Raw genomic sequence first — 20,520 nt, 5'->3', positions numbered from 1 at the left:
TAATAGAGATACCTACTATATTGAAATCAGAAAATAAAGACAGCGCTTGGTATTTAAAACATATTAGTTCTAAAACTAACTCTGTTCCATCTAAATCTTTTGAATATTTCATCATTGCGAATCAGATGCATATTTTTATTATTATTTTATTATATTGTTTTATTGATAATATAGGAAACCAACAGATTATTTCGATAAAAATTGAGATTTTAACTAAGATTAAAAATAAATAAAATAAGTTTGATAAAAATGTCTCTAATTTACATATGTATGTATAATTTATTTGCAATATGTTAATATTAATTTAAAAAAACTTACTTGATAGTTGATACACTGTACCTAGTACAGCAGTACAGCATTGGCTCTTGTAGGTATCTAAAAACGCTATTACTGAAGAATTAAGATAACAGTAAGTACTATATAAAATACGGAAACCGACTGACGACTACCAAGATTAATTGTGTATTAATATATAAAGTATTAATAAAAAGATAAACTTTAATCTCTATTCTGTATAGATATTATATTAAATAAAGTTGGATATCTACCGTAATATTAGTTAAATAGCCGGGAAAACCGGCCATTTGTGGTAATCATTATTATAGCTATTCCTCTTACGTGCTCATATAACTATGCGTTTCATACACGTAAAAATAAAATATGTTATAATATTGATATATAATATAAATGTATAAGTAGTAAACACTTTATAAATAAACATTATCAAAGCGCAATCCAGTATGTTATTTTTGTGGATTACACATTTACACTTGACTTTAATAAAACTTTAAATAATTTATAAGAAAAAAAATGCTATTAAAAAAAAACTAATTTTAATTCAACTCAAATGCGCTCCTTACTTTACTGCGCCTTTAGCAAACGCCCATTTCGCCAACTTACGACACTGTGTATTTGTATAACATTAAGACCAAGTACATTGTACTCATTGTAGTACTTGTAGGTATACAGTCGGTGTCGGATTACCCATTAGACGGAGTAGGCGCCCCGTGAAAACGAATAACCATATTTTTTTAATAAATGTTATAATACCTGTATTTTATTTACGAATTTACGGGACAAAAGTCAATAAGAAGTATAAATATTAAGTTGTAGGTATTATATGCAGTAATAAAAATAAAATTATTTTGTGGATTTTTTCGTCGTAGTAAATAGGTATTTGATAATATTTATCACATAATATGTGATATTATATATTATTATATTATCTAGCGGTGACGGTGACGAAAATAATTACATAATTGTCATGCGTTTCAAAAAATAATATAGATGTCTAATGATTACCAATGATTTAATATTTGAAAATCAAATGATTTTTTAACTAAGAATTACATTTTATTTTAAGTTTTTTTATAGTTCATTAAAAAAAATAAAAAATAAATTTTAATAATATAATAATTGATTAATTTTTTTTGTAATTGAAAAAAATTAATAGACATAATTTTATTTATTAATATTAGTTGGTTATTATTAAAGTTGTTTAATTTAATTATTGGGTAGTAAAGTTAAAGATGTATGTAAAAAATAATTTTATAGGGGCCCAAAAAATGTTTAATCCGACACGGTCTAAATAATAATTATTGTTTAAATTCACTTATCTCTATATATTATATAATACATGTTTTACCTGAATTAAGCATTTTTTTTTATCATTTCGATATTGATTTCACTTCCAAAGTGAAATATAAAAGAATTTTTTTTTTTGTTTAATGGTGTTGAGTTAAATACTATTCGTGGCAACTTGATACTTTTAATTTTTATGTAGGTATATCATAAATGATGTAATGACATTTAAAAATATACAGATTCATTTTAAGCTATTAGACCGATTTATAGCATGTACTTATTAACACTGTTTTACGGTAAGGTGATTTTTATAAATTATAAGTTAATAACAATAATATCATATAAACACCTAGGTAAATATTATTAAAATAATTTAATACTAATAGTATAATTAATGAAATGTTTTCGTCAAAAATTAGTTTAATCTATTCTACAGTAGTACTAATAACATAAATAACTTGAATAATAATTTCACAAAAAGCGAGCAAGGGGTATCTCTCTGCTGTACTACTGTACAGTAGATACCTATTCAATAGTCATGAGTGATTGTGAATATTTTGATGATTGATGAATGTATTAAATTTGAATTTAATGATATATTATTGTATACGAAAAACGATTACGAGTGTAATATTTGTGTGATATAATATTTCTAAGTATTTATTAGATTATTCGTAATACAGTAGCTTGACTTTATTTTTGTTGAAAATATTTTTTTTTGACTAAGTGAGAAAAATTATATTTAACATTCATACCTAATATAAAACTAAAAGCCATTTCAAATTCCAAATGTCTATAATCAGTCAAAATACTTTTAAAATGTGAAAATGTCAAGTAGGTATATATTATGGTTTTGTTTTTTAACAATAAAATATCAAAAAAGTTTGATGAAAAATAGTTATTTTACGAGTGAATATGGAACGTCGGAAATTTCAAACTATCGTAAAAATTAATTTGAGTTTCTGGTAGATTTTTTTTTTTAATATGTTTTAAAATTTATTAAGAAATTTTCATCAAATTCTTAAATCTTAGATATCAAAAAGCAATTTCTTATGAATTTTTAACTTTGGAACAATTCGAAAATGTTCGATATACCTATTACAAATTTTGTTGAAAATATAAATTTAAACGCATATAAAAATATTGTGATTATAAATGTTGGATATTTTTTAATTGATAAATGAACAACCACGAGCTTTATATTACATTTCTAAGCTTTTTTACCCAGTGAATAATTTTTTATCGATATTTATAAAAAAAAATGAATAACAAAAAACAGGAAAAATTCAAATGTCTACTAATAGCTAATAAAGTCAAATTATACTTATAGTCTACGAATAGAAAATGCTCATAAAACATTAGATGAAAATGTCAAGCATTTACGGTTATTAGTTTTTAAAGGTGTAACGAAAAAAACAATTAACTAATTAAGGGACGGATTGGGTCAATATTTCAGGCCTAAAACTTAGTCAGAACTCAGAAGTATATTAAAAATATAATAATGATAAAAAAAACTTAACCTATTATTTAAAAAAATACTCTCAACACAAAGTAAACATAAAGTTTGGGAACCCTTACATAAAGATTCAATAATATTATATATTTACTATGTTTCATGTGTGTATACAGGTATGTACTTATTTATACATTAAATTACTGTTATTTCATAATCTAAACTATATCATTAATTCATAAAATATGATGAGGCCATTTATTCTATTATTGTAACGGGCCAGCGAGATTTATCCCGGTGTCCCATCAGCCCGATCTGCCTCTGACCTAATTACAACAATCGTTAGATACCGTTGATATAATTGTATACGTTATACGCTTATACGCAATGAATACGGTATACATAGAGGCTTCATTGTATCATTGTACAATACATTTAATCAATTTAAGTAGGTATAACTTATTAACTATTTCTAAAAGTGTTACCTAAAGTCCTAAAACAATATAAGCATACCGTTACACTTCAGTAGCTCAGTAGATATTTTGTCATTTTTATATTATATAATAATATAAAAAATAATTTAGACATTAGACCTGTCACCTGTCTAATAACAAAACATGAAATATGAAACAACTATTCACTGAAACTCAACTTTCGACAACTTTACAACATTCAAAACAAGAAAATTTATTATTACTATCGATCAAACTTCAATTTTCGTGAATATTTATTTTTTTCATTTTGCGACATAAATGATTTATTTTGTAAATAGTTTTGTGGTAAACGTCAAGCGTATGCTAGAAGTATTAAACGCCAAGCACAGAAGAACCGTTCGAGATGTTTTGTCATGCACAACACGAAAGATAATGATATAATCTATTTTGTCATAGATAGGGTTTAATATAATGTCATACGAGATTAGTGGGCGCACGTGACTGGTGAGCCGCGATAACTTCGAGTACGGTTCACAGTCGCCACGTCGCGTCGTCCGACAAAACGGAAAACGCCATAAAACGTAATGCGATAAATAAAATGGTTTCACTCCAATCATGGAGTATGGACTGTTTGCACAACAGACCGGACGGAGACACGTCATGCCGCCGCCGCCGCCGCCTCCAGTCATCGTCGCTGAACCGCCGAAGGCCGATATGACTGATATGAGCACAACGTGAACGCGACTGAGCGCCGAGTACTACAGACTATAGACCGCTAGACGGAGGCAGTTGACTGTCGAGTCGTGTCGTTCCGTTCGCAAAAGCAAGTGGTGTGATCAGGGACGTCTGGGTTTGTGCACCGGTGCGGCGTCGCACGAAACGTTTCGCACTCTATACGACGTCCGGTCGAAAACCTTGGATTCTTTTTTATTTCCGTGTCGATTGATAATAATAATTGCCCGCTTCCTCTTTCGCGCAGTCTCTCACTCTAACTCACTGATAACGATACGCGTTTCTCTGTAATCCAAACACAATAAATAATAATAATAATAATAATAATTAATAATAATAACGAAAAATATTAATATTAATAATTATTAATTTCTCGCGACGATGTTGATGTGTAAATAAAACGGTGCGGGCCGTGTCCGAGTCATCTCCGATTCCGTTCGTTTTCATAATTTCGCGTTGGCGGTTTTCACGTAACTCGCCACCATGGTAATCGGCTGTTCGGGTCACTGTAGTTGAGTGTAGAAAGTGCGACACGAACGTTTTTTGGTGCCGCCGACCCGTTTGGCGGCCGATCTACGACGGACGTTACGTCCCTGCCGTGTCGTCGGGCGACATGTTGTGTGTGCCAGGCCAGTGACGACGGTACGGTGATCGTCACTAGCCGTGACCCGCCGCCCGATCGCTCGGTGCCCGTAGCTATTGATGTGTTTGCATGTCATGATGTCATCGAGCACAAACCGAATGATACAGCCCAGGAACCTGGCTTCGATATTGATGAAATTGCACGGTGCGTTTGCCGAAGCCATTACATCGCCAAAAGCTTCCATCGACAAGCGCACGCTAGAGAAGACATGGAAACTGATGGACAAGGTTGTGAAACTGTGTCAACATTCCAAGATGAACCTGAAGAACTCGCCGCCATTCATCCTCGACATATTGCCAGACACCTATCAACGGCTCAGGTTCATTTACACACAATATGAGAATGACCTTTCTGAGTTGTACAATAATGAGCATTTTAATGTCTTCATTTTAAATGTGATACGGAAATGCAAACAAGCCATTAAATTGTTCAAAGAGGGCAAGGAGAAAATGTATGATGAAAATTCGCATTATAGAAGAAATTTGACAAAATTGAGTTTAGTGTTCAGCCATATGCTCAGTGAGCTCAAAGCGTTATTTCCAAATCATAGATTTGCTGGTGATAAGTTTAGGATAACCAAAAGTGATGCTGCAGAATTTTGGAGATCTAATTTTGGAATGAGGTAAGTCTTTAACATACACTTAACTTAAATAATTTTACTCTCAATGATGTAAAGGAAAATGTTAGAGAAAATATATAACTTGAACATAACAAAAATAAATTTTATTTATTCAACAAAACTGAGAAAAAAAATTGAATCTTCTAATTACTAATATAAGTTGTTAAAATAAAGCCTAATGTGTTTAGTTTGTTTAATATGTTTTTAATAAGTAGGTTACTGTATAGATGCTCACCTAAATAAGTATCAAATATGAATAAAACATATATTTTGTATTATATCAATGGCTTATAATTTTAGTATATGTGATGTGCCTATCTATTTAGTTTAATTACCTATATACACAATGATCTTTTAGTACTTCGGTATTTTTGATTAATAAAATGTAATTCAGACGATAAAGAAATTATTAAATCATGAGATTATCTATTATTATTGTTATAATAAAATCTCGTAAAAATAATAGATGCTATGTCCTAAACACAGCCCGTATCATCTTGTATGTCATTGCTTCTCAAATCAATAGTCCTGAGAAATCTGAGATAAATAACTACCCTAAATTTAGTTAAATATTAAAATGATTAAATGATAATAGAGGTCAAGCATATTTCACGAAATAGTTTATTGTAGTTGTTAATAAATTAATAAATGTTGTACCTACTCAAAAATCTACAATTTACGTATTATTGATTTCACTTTAACTGTTTGGAGAAACTGTTTGAAATTATTCAAAAGTTAGATAAATTAAAATGTTATAAAAATAGATAATTTTCTATATTACCTGTATGAATGTTTTTTACTTTTGCAATTTTGTCTTTGTAATGCTAGAATTTGGTGGCTCTATTATATGCTCACTAAATTGCTGGGCCAACTTATCTTTTTGTTTAATTGATATATAATATTCTAAAACACAACATTAACTATTTTATATCTTTTTACTTTAATCAGTAAACATTAGGCATATAAAATATTTTAAGCTATGTCTGAATAATGTTGTGAAAATAATATTAACTATTTTACCAAACAAAAAATAATTTATTGTGTGTTTTTATATTACACATAAGAATGACTTGGTATTCCTTTATGAAATTTAAATTTAATCCAAAATTATACAATCCAAGTAAATTTTATATTTTTTAATTCAAGAAAACTAGCCACATAGACAAGAGGTATAATAATATATCCATATTATTCAATATCATACATTTTTAAAGGATAACCACTAACTATAAATTATACATATAATTAAATTTAATGTAGTAGGTATGTGGATAGATACATAAAAAACCGTTTAATATAGGTATATTAAATAGTTCTGAATCAAATTAATATATCAAATATAAGTATTTTGATTAGTTTTATGAGGATAAATATTTTTATCTACGTAACATAATAAAACAAAAAAGTATTCAAGTGTGTGTAAGTAAAATATCTCTTCTCTGGGTAAATACCCAAAATATTTATCTTCCCATGGTACAAACTATAAATGTTATTTACAAATAATTAAAACTTTTTAGACTATATGTATCTACAAATTATTATCAACAATTTAAATATCATTAACCAGCATTTCCTGTGTTACTTATAGATAATTTATGAACACATAGAATTGTTTACCTGGTTAGATCTCTTTTTGACTAAAAATATTAATAACTTATGAAAAATTCAAATCTTATCTGGTTCACTTTGGATTTATTGTTGTTGAAAATAATAAAACAAATCAGCTAGTTTCTTTGAAGAATACTTAAATTAATTAGTCAATTGATTTACATTACCTTAGGTATGTTGGTAACATTGTTTTTTATAATTTTATATAGCTTTTAAGTAAAAATATAATTATAATTTTAAAGTTTTACCTCTCTCCTTCTAATGAATTATTTTTAAAATATAAAATATTATCCAATAGCATAATATTGTTATTTTTTTCACAATTTATGAAATATCACTGTAAAACAATATAAGGCCCTTTAAAATTAATTGCAATAATATTAATCTGTTTTATTGCCTCGCCATGTTTAAGCTATTGTGACTTGATTATTCCTAACTATATTTGTAGTAGGTATTTATGATAAAAACAGATTGTACTGCTTTTAAACCTATACGTTTTAATAAAATATTTAAAATTTTACTCTATATGATTCATATTGTTGTATTCATAAATACGAGATTAATAGTTATTGTATCATCCAATTAAATTTATTATTTATTAAATTTAATATATATTGAAGTTTAAATATGTAAACTAGATAAATAATATTTTTATTAATAAAAATTGTGTTGTTTTGTTTACTTATGTAAAACTAGATAAGTTTAAAGAGTACAAATACTTACTTATTTTGACAAATAAGTCAATTATAGCTCTTTCAGCGCCCAGTACAAGAATTATTTTGATAACAATATCAATTATTCTAATTAAAAAGTAGTTATCCTTATTTTTTTTACAATTTATTAAAAGAATTCAACATAAGTATATTTTTCTAATTTTTAACAAGTCTTGTTGTTAATCTGTAAGTTGAGGATATTAGTATTTGAAATCAAATCAAAACAGAGTTGTTCATCTGTGTATTAATCCATTAATAATTGGTTTGGGTATTTATAAATATATAGTTTTTCCCTTATTTATATATTGCTCATCATGTATAATTGGTATTTGGTTTTATGGTGTTTATAGTTGTTTCTAATATTTATAGTAGCACTGTCATTAATTATTGTTAGTTATTAACAATTTTCCTAAAATTATATTTTCATTTATTATGCAAATTGAACTCATAAAGGGGATGGAGATAGCAAAATCTGACCAACTACTTATAATTAAAAAAAAACATTTTATTATAACATAATAAATTAATTATTTAAGGTAAACTACTGATGAAAGTATACATTGTTTTTATATTTATTACTATAAAACAAATAACTGTAGAATATAAATTATGTTTAGACTCAGTGTCGGCCTGGCATATAAAAGACCTCGGCCGCAATTTTCCTCTGGAACCTCAATATTTTTTTCTTCATTTACTATGAACAAGGTTCATAGGATAGTGGACATTATTTTTAAAGCAAGTAGTACTAAATGAGTAATGCATGTAACATTTTAGATGACTTGGCTATAGTATCAATAATTTGCATTTTCTGAATCTTGATATCTTTTTCAATCGCCATTAGTATTAAAGATTTTTATTAGAGCTAGGATTTATATGTGTTTGCATGTTTTTCCTTGATTGTCAAGTATGTCTATGATTTGGCATACTCTCGATTAAATAGAAAAATTTTGTTTTGCATATTTTGAACATAATGCATATAATTGCATATGGATAAATTTTTGAGAAATTTGTTAATTTTAAATGGTATTTATAATAAATGTATACTTTTTGGATTATTTATCAAATAATTGTAAATATACTACCTATCTAAACTAAAATGAACTTAGTACTAAATAAGAATAAGGGATTCAAAATCCTTTTGAAAATTTGTGGCAATATAAACAATGAATATGAAATGGATGAAGAATATGTTAATATTATTTTAAAAATTACAAATCGCGTCCTTTAAATATACTCCAACAACATCGTGGAATGTGGAAAGGAGTTGAACCAATATAAATCTATTCTTCTTTCTAGAAGTTAACATGTTTTTTAATAATCATTAAAGTAATATAGAAATTTGTTTCATAGCAATACGAGTTTATATTTAAAATTTATAGTTGTATATTTTGCATATTTGACCATTTTTTATTTATAAGTGCATATTTGACGATTCTTCATTTTATAAGTGCATATTTGACAATTATTTATATGAATGGGTAATTTTTTATTTCCTTACTTAAGAAAATATCTAATAGTTCAATGTAATACCTAAGGTAATTAGTACTATATTAAAAATATACAAATGTATTCAATTTAAGTTGTTTTTTAAAAAAAATTTAAAAAAATTTGTTTTGGACTAATACACAATGTAAGATGAAAATAATTATCTCAGATAATTTATCAAATTAATCTATATAATCAAATTTATGTATTTATGTATCATATCTACAAAAATATCTGTAATAATATATTATTATTATTTATTACAAATATCCTTTTTTTAAATGCATATTTAGTGATTCTTTAGGGCATAAATACATGTATATTTTAAAGTTTTTTAGTGCATGAAGTTCCTAGCCCTACTAATTGTGTTTGCGTATATTTGCATATTTTAGTAAATAAAATGCATATTTTACAATTTTTTACTGCATAGAAATCCTAGCCCTAATGATAAATATTGTTGATTTGATTTTAGACTTCACAAGTTTCAGTTTAGAAAATACCCTTTCACAAGTTTCTCGAGTAGAGGGTAACAGTAGTACATATTTATAGACTATAAATAAATTATGAAATTAATTTAAATGAAATAAAAGTTCTTTAGTTATAATATAGGCATAGGCATTTGTTACATTTATCACAGTCTACTAATTCAATTTTTTCTTCATCTTCACTAACATTGATACTATATTAATTTAATACACTGAAGCCATACTTGGTTGAAAACTTTCAAACTGCAGCTTCAGTAACTTACAAAGTACTTTCCGTTCTACTCCTGCTAACTCACAAATGGTTTCTATATCACCTTTAGGAAATACATTAATCAAATTAATTTATTAAAAACTTTTATGGCCCAACCAATTACAATCTTTGAGAAGCCCTTAGTCAACACGTATCTATAACCTATCGTTTATATATATATATTATAGTGTAGTTCTTACTTTACTACTTCATTTCGATATAGCAGTAATGTTAATAATTAAATAAAATATTGTTCAAACTTATTGTACATTAGGTTGCTTGTACGGGAGTTTGTCATATTTTAAGTTCCACTAATTATAAACTAAAAACAAAAAGCTCAGGGCCTAGCCAGGCTGACACTATTTAGACTCCAGAACATATTTGAATTTTAGTCATTGGTTATTATTGAAATATACATTTCATATTAGTATACATACATTGTAAGCATCGGGTGTACGTGTCAATATAATATTATGTATCATAGTTTAATTTTCTACTATAATATGAGGCAATACTTCTTATTGTAAAATACACATCATACTTTGTAATAATTTTTATTATTATTTGTTTTGAGAATGATCGCACTGCTGCCGCAACAGTTATAGGTAACGTCAAGTTTAAAATTAAAGCAGTGCATACATCAGGGTATGTTATTGCAAAAGAAGAATTTTCTATAGTTAACATTTCTGCAATTTTTTTTGTTGTCTTTAACTTGATCAAAAATATAGTATCTGATGAACAAAATCTGGCAAAATATCTTAGTCATACTTTTTTTGTAGTGTTTCTGCTGACTTGTATAATTCTTTATTGTTCGATTTAATTAATGAAATCGGTTGTAAGCATTTAAAAAAGTGAGTTACGTAATTAAAACTTTGAAATCTCCGTTCCATTTAGATAATACCACGATCAAATATTATATTAAGTAATTCAACTTTAAATTTTTTTTCTGGCGATTCTAACCTTAGGTTTTCACAAATCTCATAATTTTTTTTTTTTATTATGTCTTTGATTTTTAAATGTTGATACTATGCCCCATTTTCTTGAAAGATTTGTAGCTCCTGTAAAATATTCCAAAAAATTTTCTCTTATAACCTTTAATTCACTCGTTAATGTTTGTAGTAGTTCTGTAGCTGTATGAAAATCAACATCACTTTGTTACAATAATTGTTAGACATCATCTACTTTTCTTAGTATAGCACTTACAATTACTAATGTTGATACAAAGTCAACATTTTCAAGATTTTTTAAAATTTATTCAGCTTCTAAAATGTTTTCTTTATTTTTAGATAGTAATATTATTTTTGTACGAGCTTTTAAAATATTTAGAAATTCATATAGAATTGGAAAAATAACTTAATGTTCTAAGGCCCCCCTGGCAGAGCAAACTTTTTTAAGTGTAACTCCACCAACTAGTAAAATTTTGTAGTCGTCGTGGTGCTGCTATTACCGCGTAGAGCATTCAATGTGTTATCTAATACCATCGAGTATAAGCGATAAGTCATGATAGTTTATTTTTATAACAACCACTCATTTGAAGAATTAATTACATGTGATGATAAGCTGTCGCTGTACAAATTTTTTCCTATTTTTCATAATCAAATTATTTTCAATGTAATTTTATTTAATGAAAATGTTGAATATTTTTATTATGTAATGGTACAGGTCCTGTGCCCTTCCCCAACTTGGACTTAACTTGGGGGCCCCATCGGTCTCGGCCTAAATATAACATTGGTCTTGGATCCCAAATTAAAAATTAAATTAAAGAAATGATTTTTTATTATATACGTCAATATAAATGGATATGCTATATTTTTGTTAATTGTAAACAAAAAATATATTTACATAAAACAATTATAAATTAAAATAATATATATTTTGGCCAGTTCAAATAATATTACATTTTTATGTTTGTTTTTGTAGGCAAAATATTTGTATTATATAACTACATCATACCTACTTACAATGTATTATTTTGTTTCAATGTATGTCCAAATGTATTGGCTTATATTTACATTAACTTTCTTAGTAAAATAAAATCATATTAATATAACTAATTTATAGTTTTATCATTTATCAACTTATTTTTATTTTTGTATAGCACTGTAGTTCCTTGGAAACTATTTCGTAGTGCCCTTCATGATGTTCATCCAATTGTCAGTGGATTAGAAGCTATGGCGCTCAAATCAACAATAGATTTAACGTGTAATGATTACATATCAAATTTTGAGTTTGATGTTTTTACCAGGTAAATGAATGAATTATTTACATGTTATTTTTTTAAGTTTTTAAAATTTACAATTGATGTATTTTAAAAATTATATTATTGTTTAGATTATTTCAACCTTGGCCAACTTTATTAAGAAATTGGAAGATATTAGCTGTTACGCATCCAGGATATGTTGCATTTTTAACATACGATGAAGTTAAAGCTCGTCTAGAAAAATTTATCACCCGTCCAGGGAGGTTTGTAATCTTATACATAACACCTGTTTCAAATTATATATTTAATACATTATATTTATTGATACCACATTTAAATCTAATTAATCTGATTGTTACTAAGTATCTAAGTACTTTCAATAATAGGATATGATAATTTGATATAACAAAGTATAAATAGATACTCAAATACATAAACTATGTAATATAATTGAGTGTTAATATTTTACATTTTATTTAGTATCAATATCTACTTCCAGATTAATTAGTTCTTAGTATTAAGTTACCAAAAGTTAAATCAATTGTTACACCCATACAACTTATTATAAAAAATTAATTTTAAATTGTTTTAAAAAAATTGTTTACAATTATTTCTTTTAGACCTTATATTAATCAATAACCTATTTGTGTCTAAAACTAAGAAATAGAGGGAGAAAAATAGAATATCATTTATTTATTTTTAAATTTAAACAAAAATAAGTACATACAGTTAATTATTTTTTAGTATTATTAAAATCACTTTATAATTTTAATGAATTATTTGTATTTTATAGATTTATTGTTAATAAGTATATAGTTTAGTTTATTAATTAATTATATTGATTTGTTATTAGTTATGTATTCCGTCTAAGCTGTACGCGGCTAGGGCAATGGGCCATTGGTTATGTGACAACCGAGGGTGAAATATTACAGACCATTCCTCAAAATAAATCTTTATGTCAAGCATTATTAGATGGTGCACGAGAAGGATTGTAAGTATAGTTAAAAACAAAAAAAAATATGTTTTTTATTATTTACAGTGTAAATTGCATTTTATATCAATAAATTTATCAGCTAATATACTTTGACATAGCTAATATTTTGTTTGAATGATAAAATTTGTTAAATTATATTTTTATATTTAAAAAAAATTTCCGAAATATTATAACCAAAATCAAAATGTTCATAATTCCAAGCGAATTATAAAAAATGAATTAAGTATGATCTTTTATGATTACTGTCACATAAAATACTGTTCAGTAACTATAATTACTTTTTTATCATAGTTTAAAAGATATTTGATAGTTACATTTGAAAATTATTTTCTTTTTTATGCAAAAGGAAAACTACCTATACTCTATAGCACAGCTGTCGCATCTTAAACTATAGATCTCTTTTTTGGACTTTTTTATTTTTGTTTTGTTAAAAATTTGAGTTTTTAAGAAATTTGGTCATTAATCAATGTTTCAATTTTATTCAGTTATCTTTATCCAGACGGACAAAAAGGAAATCCAGATCTATCAAACGCCGTAGAACAAAGTCCAGAAAATCATATCAGAGTTACACATGAGCAATACGAAATGTATTGTGAAATGGGATCTACTTTCCAAATATGTAAAATATGCACTGAAAATGACAAAGATGTTCGCATCGAGCCATGTGGTCATCTTCTGTGTACACCATGTCTGAACTCTTGGATGGTAAGTCGGCGTGTACAGTGTCATGTGTTATACCTTATACCAAATCCTAGTGAATTTTACATTATTAGTGTTATTTTGGTTACGTTAAAATAATGATTGTATTATTTATTTATTTTTTTTGTCAGGAGTCTGATGGCCAGGGCTGTCCATATTGTCGAGCCGAGATAAAAGGTACAGAACATGTCGTGGTAGATCCGTTTGACCCGAAGAGAGTCAAATATAAAAGTGTTCCCATCATGCCCATTGTAGTACAACATTCTGATGATGAAGAAGATGATGAAGATGATGAGGTAGTGAAATAACATACAGTGTCGTCGTCATCGGCGACATTTTTCCAGCAAGGAAAGTATAATAGTAACAAATAATGATAATTAAAGAAAAAAAAAGTCATCTAGACTATTTTACTGTGATATCACTTTGTAGACTTATTTTAATTTGTCTGCATTGAATATTTCGATTTAAATATAACGCAACAAAATTCCCATTGCCGATATGTATTGTCAATAGGTATTTTTTTCCGTGTGTGATAACTGATATGTCAAATAAAATATTCAAATAAAATGTGATAGAAAATAAGAAAAGTTATATATATATATATATTAATTATATTTTTTAATTAAATCAATGACAGTAGAATATAATGCAATTGAGTATAGTGATTATATTTTAAGGTACTATGTGATTGTGTGTTTTTTACATTAATTATAGATTTATATATTTGCCCTAGTTAATTTTTTGAACCCTATGATTTGAAATCGAATTCCATTTTTATTTTTAATTATTGCTATGTATTAAAATGATTTATACTTTCTATTTAAATGTACTATGTGGACACATAATATGTTAATGATACATTAGAATTAAAAAGATTTCCGTGCTAAGGAGAGCAATACTAATATTTTTTTATCCTTCCAGTATAATGCTATTTATTTATTTTAATTGTATGGAGGTTTTTTTTTATATACGATTAAGGTATTTAAAATTATGACTGTATAATGTGACAATCGGTTGTTAACCATAATTATTTGCATAGATTTATGGTGTCCTTTCCAGAATATAGATTGTAATATTTACACTTGTAACAATTAATTTAGTTTAAAAAATTAAAATAAATTTAAATGTGTTGATCCATAAGATTTTTAATCATTGGGTTCATGGTAGATTTATGTAACGATTGTATTATTATTATTCATTGGTTTTATATGTTTAGAAGTTGATTTCTAGTCTCCAAGCAATCTAGTCTAGTTAAGAAATTGTATTTTTCGTTTCTCCTATGTATATATATATATACATAGGTATAATAGGTATATATAATATATATACATATCTCTTAACTCTAAAACATTAAACCTTAAAACATTTCTCGCATAGTTATATTTTCTAATTTTTTTTATTACATACACTTATATGTATTTGTATTATACTATCATATGTCATTAATTGTTTGAGTGTTGTAAATTTTTTTTGATAATCTACCAAAGTTTGGTTGAAATCAATACACACTTTTCTGTTAATATGATGATATTATGTAGTGTTTAGTAGTTATGTGTTTTCTAGAGTTAAATTGTGATCGATATATTTTCTTTATCTATTTGTATAATGTTTTTCATATGTTTAATCAAAATCATTGTCGATATAACACTTAACGTATCATTTTGTTATAAGAAGTTTAATCTAATATTTCTGTAACAATCAAATATTTTATTCTATTGTACACGGTAACCAATATTTTCATGGTTTTTTTATTTTTTAATGTGTTTCAATAAAATCTAATTTAAAGTCTTTCTTTACACATATTGTATACTATATGACTTTAAAGCAAATATTTATATTTTGACCAAATGTATATGTTATTGTATTAACATAGACTTATAACATATGTATATAATATTAATGTTATGTTTACATTTTAAACTATAGCAATACTATACAGTAAATACTATAAATATTGTGTAATATTTATCACTTAGATTTTAAACACTTATAAAGGCAATAATATGTACGAAAATTATTATTAACTCTAATTGTAAACAAACTAAAGTAACGTTTATTTTAGGGGCCTTAAATATTATTGTAATATTACGAATACAGGGTAATGTAGTCTGCAAGAATTAATTTCTAGAGATGAATTCCAATATTATTATTATTATAAGTTGTAGAACAATTTGTTGATTATTATATTTTTTATAGTCCATGGTGGCCAATTGACAATTATTTTTATTATTATTATTTTATTATCATTTTTTATTGTACATCAAGAAAAAATGTGTGTGATTTCAAATTGTAACGATCTTTGAGCTTGAGTAAAATAAGTAAAATAAATCAGTGTACGTTAAAATAAACTACATAATTTCTGTAAGGTGTAAATTATAAGAAATGCGTATATAATATATACTGTATTTTAGTATTTATTTTATTCATATTCACTTTAGTTTGTACTGCTATCGTAATTTTTGTAACATAATATATATTTTTTTTATTTGTAAATAAACCAAATAGCTAATTATTATCTGTGGAATTATTATCATACATAATGATTTGAAAATTGTTGTGTTATATTTTAAATTAATCTGCTTAATATACCCGATCTTGTCCAAATCAAGTAATATATGCCGTATTGAACAAAAAAAAGAAAAGTAAATTGATACATTACATTTCAATAAATATGCATTCATTGAATTTGACATGAGTAAACAATTAATATAATGTAATGTTGCAAATGTTTAAATAAATAGTATTTTCCTATGAAAATGATGACAGTAAAATTATTTATTTAAAATAATCTTATTCTATGGTTAATTTTATTAAGCTTTATTTTCTTTAAAAACCTGTAACATATTTAAATTCATAATTATATTATATTGTTACATACCTATAGATTCTACTGATAAATTGAATGAATAAACCTACCCGAATACCTACTTATATTAATTGAAATGTTATAAATTTAAACCATGGATACAATTCATCACTTAATCATAATTTTTTTTTTTTTTTACTCAACTCAGTTAACAGCACAACGCAGTTATAAGTTATGTGTATATAATAATATATCTTATTTATAAAATGTTTGTCTATTCCTTTACGGCAGTAAGACTAATTAACGATTGTAACTGTAATGCTTCATGATTGACATTTTGACAAAAATAGAGGTTTTGATACCATAAAATAAATAATAACTTTTTTTACAAGTTTAATTATAGGTATATGGTATATCTTGGTTCAGTTTGATGAGTATGTTTCATCACGATATAGATATACTTTTCGGCGTATGTTCATCGTTTTCCTGATTTCCTCTATAGTATATCTTAGGTGTAATTAAAAAAAGATAGAATATAATAATTATTATTATACTAAAAATGTAACCTGCACTGTTTTTATTAAGTTCTCTTTATAATTTAGACTTTAGAAAATTGAAAAACAGAATTGGATTATTATTTTTCAGAAACAAATTAAATAATTTTTTAACTCTTCCGAACAGTTATTTATATGTAGCTTTGTAGTTAGTTAGCTATGTGGTATTGCAGTTAGTTGTGCTACACGGTTACACCGCGGTTGCGGTGAGTTTAGATTCGGATTACTACTGTGGTCATGGTGCAATAATATAATAATATGTATCTAATATTATAATTCGGAACGAATAGATGATTGTTGAGTTTACCTATATGCTATATTATACGCTCAATGAAAACACGGATAAACGTATAGTATATAATATAATCTATAATATATGATACGTTTCTACTGAGAAAATTGAACAGCGAACAATGAAATAATATTTTAATGATTTATAATAAAAATAATAATAATGACCGCAGACGATGACTATATTCGCCGACGGTCGAGAAACGTCGAGTAACAAAACACAACAGAAAATATTATTTCCAGATCAATCAAACACAAAAACACTATTATCAGACGCCTCCTCCGCCACCGAGCTCCTCTTCATACTGTTTACGGAAACAGTCTCCCACCGGGAAGAAGTCCCAACACCGTTGCTGGTACATGTTCCACACGTACGTTTCTTGGCCGGTATATTCCGTGTCCGGTTTGTTGATTAGATGCATAAGGAAAAACCTGCAAACGTCGTGACACGGCGATAAGCGAATTTTCGTCATATCAAATGGGAGAAAAAATGCGCTTTTCATGCGGTCATGCCACATATTATCTGGATTTGGTGGACTCTCCAAAGTTCGAGGGAAACCGGTGAATATAGGATGCAAAGGGAACAATTTCATCTGATCTGACCTAAAGTCATCCATTACACTGCAGTGGAGGGTTGATGTAATGGTCGCGTGGTCGGCGGTTACTGGTAATAATAATATAACATGAGTACTCACATGTAGTTGGCGAGATTGTGTTCTTCTTGTACGTGCGTGTCAAAACCGTGCGGGACTTTGTCGAAATAATCTTTGCCAATGCCGCATATGAAACAATTGGACTCCATGTCCTCCTTGACGCTTTCCAGTTGGTCACGCAGCTCTCCGAACGCATCAATGATCAAACCTTTAACATGAATAGATATTGATGTAATGTTTGATATGTATGTCAGGTTTAACCGTAGGTACAGTTGATATATTATATCGAACCTGTATAAAAGACTAATATATATATTTTTCATACTTTATATACGTATTAAACATTGCATTACAGTTTGCTATTCCCCCCCCCCTAAAAATATATTATAATATATATAATATATTTAAACCATTCACAAAAATATGAATTAGTCTATAAAGTTTTCATTACCTTCATATTTTAGCTATCTTATTTCAGATGTAGGCATTATAAATAAAAAAAAGGGCAATAAATTATAAAAAACAAATAAATGTTTATTTATATCTTATACTTTTATCTGTCTAAAAACATATGTTTAGAAATATCGAAAATATTTTGATTTTCGAGTGTAAGTTTATAGATACTTAAAATGTCTTCAAACATAGATTGTTCGTAAATAATAAAAATTCAACAGACTATAACTTTACCAATTTTAACAACTAAAGTTTTATTCTGGGTGAAGGCTGAAATATGACATTTTGTACAAATATCTCGAACAATTCGCGTTTTTCCGGGGCATTTATGAAATTTTTCAATAACATATACATTATATTGCAATATATATTTTTACAAAATGTATCTATACATAAAAATCAATTAAGAAAAAATAAAATTAAGAAAAAAACTGTAAAAATATTTAGGCCATTATACACTTTGCCATTTCGTACTACACGTTGTACGATATATACAATTTTAGTATCTGACCTCATCATAATATTATATTATATGCTATATCAATATTATATCGTTAAATTATTTCGACAACATTGGATTCCCATGGGATTGATTAATCACCTGTATATTTTCACGGATACTTTAAGTTTAAACCCTAATCCTATAAGAACCTATTTTTAGACGTAATCAGAATTATTTCTAATAATTTAAAAATTCAAGTTTGTATGAGAATAAAACAGCAAGTTAAGATACATTATGATTACATTCGGAGAAAATATAGTTTTAATTTCTTTAATTTCATTCCATTGATTTACTATTTTATTGTTTTCTTAAAATGTATGACAAATTTCATCATTTCAAAGATAACATAATCAATTCAAAGATATTTTCTTTGATTTAAGAATAAAAAAAAACAATTAAATTTTAGCAAATCCATTGATTATATTATTCAGTTCTCTTTAAAATAAAGAAAAAAAATATTTTATTTTATGTTCAACTGACTTAGAAACAATGAAAGATATCTTCATTTTACGCATAATTATGATGTTGAATTAATGAAAAATAGTACTTAATTTGTAAACAAAATGATTTAAAATCAATAGCTTATTAAATTAAATACATTTCAATCAACCTTTACATGAATGTTATTTTTCCTATAATCAATTTTATCGGATATCATAATTCAAGTTTTCTAAAATAGTATTAGTTTTAAGGAAAACATCTTAACGTTAATGGAATATTATCAATATTTCGTTTTTTCTCAATTTAACAACTGTAAAATGGTAGGTATTGAATTAATAGAATTTTTCGTTATATTGACGAAAATATATTTTTATAGTTTAAGATAAAAAAATATCAGTCAATTAGTAAAAAAGTTTTAGCGTCGCTTTATGGCATAGGTATTTTATGTAAGATTGCAGCAAACGCGTACATTACTACTGCGCAAACTATTATAGCTTTTATTTGTATAAGAAGTGTGTAACATTAAAACATTTTAAACTAAATCTGTTTAGTAAATTTATTTATTCTATATTCTTTTAGGACTGAAACAAATGGAAAGCAGTTATTAAAATCTTATGTTCTATTTTTAAAAAGAGTACCTAGACCCTATTATTATAGTACTCTATAATTTCCCCCTCCAATTTTTTTTTATCAAACTATAGTGTTTATACGGTGCTATAATGTATTTATTGAAATTATATAGAACAGGTATAAGCATTAATATTTAATTCTTTAAATAAATTTGGTATATTACAATATTGTATATATTCTGTATTTTTCTATGCTAAGGGTAATATATAATACATAAATAACATGAAAATATAAACAGATATTGTTGATAAATAGTAAATAAATTAAAAAGATAATTAATAAGAATATCCA

The 20,520-nt window shown here is 26.2% G+C and overlaps 2 protein-coding genes across 2 annotated transcripts in view; one reads left to right on the top strand and one right to left on the bottom strand.

Moving 5' to 3' along the window:
- Positions 1-4,905: 4,905 nt before the first annotated feature.
- On the top strand, positions 4,906-14,543 carry LOC113556449 (E3 ubiquitin-protein ligase CBL-B). The gene is made up of 6 exons (XM_026961399.1): positions 4,906-5,468; positions 12,105-12,251; positions 12,338-12,469; positions 13,060-13,197; positions 13,686-13,905; positions 14,031-14,543. Exons 1-6 carry the CDS (start codon positions 4,906-4,908, stop codon positions 14,205-14,207), a joined length of 1,377 nt encoding a protein of 458 aa, XP_026817200.1. The 3' UTR covers positions 14,208-14,543.
- A 3,061-nt stretch (positions 14,544-17,604) lies between these two features.
- Positions 17,605-20,520, bottom strand: part of LOC113558741 (ryanodine receptor) — a 52,883-nt gene continuing 49,967 nt past the window's right edge. The window contains 3 exon segments of the mRNA XM_026964267.1: positions 17,605-17,893; positions 17,895-17,982; positions 18,246-18,411. Of these exon segments, the coding sequence (XP_026820068.1) occupies positions 17,795-17,893; positions 17,895-17,982; positions 18,246-18,411 (353 nt within the window). The 3' untranslated portion in view covers positions 17,605-17,794.

Source organism: Rhopalosiphum maidis, chromosome 3 (genome assembly GCF_003676215.2).
Source record: "Rhopalosiphum maidis isolate BTI-1 chromosome 3, ASM367621v3, whole genome shotgun sequence".
Taxonomy (NCBI): domain Eukaryota; kingdom Metazoa; phylum Arthropoda; class Insecta; order Hemiptera; family Aphididae; genus Rhopalosiphum; species Rhopalosiphum maidis.
Note: the sequence above shows the minus strand (reverse complement) of the source record. Positions and strands in the feature narration are given on the sequence as shown.

Excerpts from the sequence above, each read along its gene's own strand:
- LOC113556449 (XM_026961399.1), top strand. The coding sequence starts at position 4,906 with ATGTGTTTGCATGTCATGATGTCATCGAGCACAAACCGAATGATACAG. Across the intron at positions 5,469-12,104 it reads AGATCTAATTTTGGAATGAG|CACTGTAGTTCCTTGGAAAC; the intron begins GTAAGTCTTTAA and ends ATTTTTGTATAG. Across the intron at positions 13,906-14,030 it reads CATGTCTGAACTCTTGGATG|GAGTCTGATGGCCAGGGCTG; the intron begins GTAAGTCGGCGT and ends TTTTTTTGTCAG.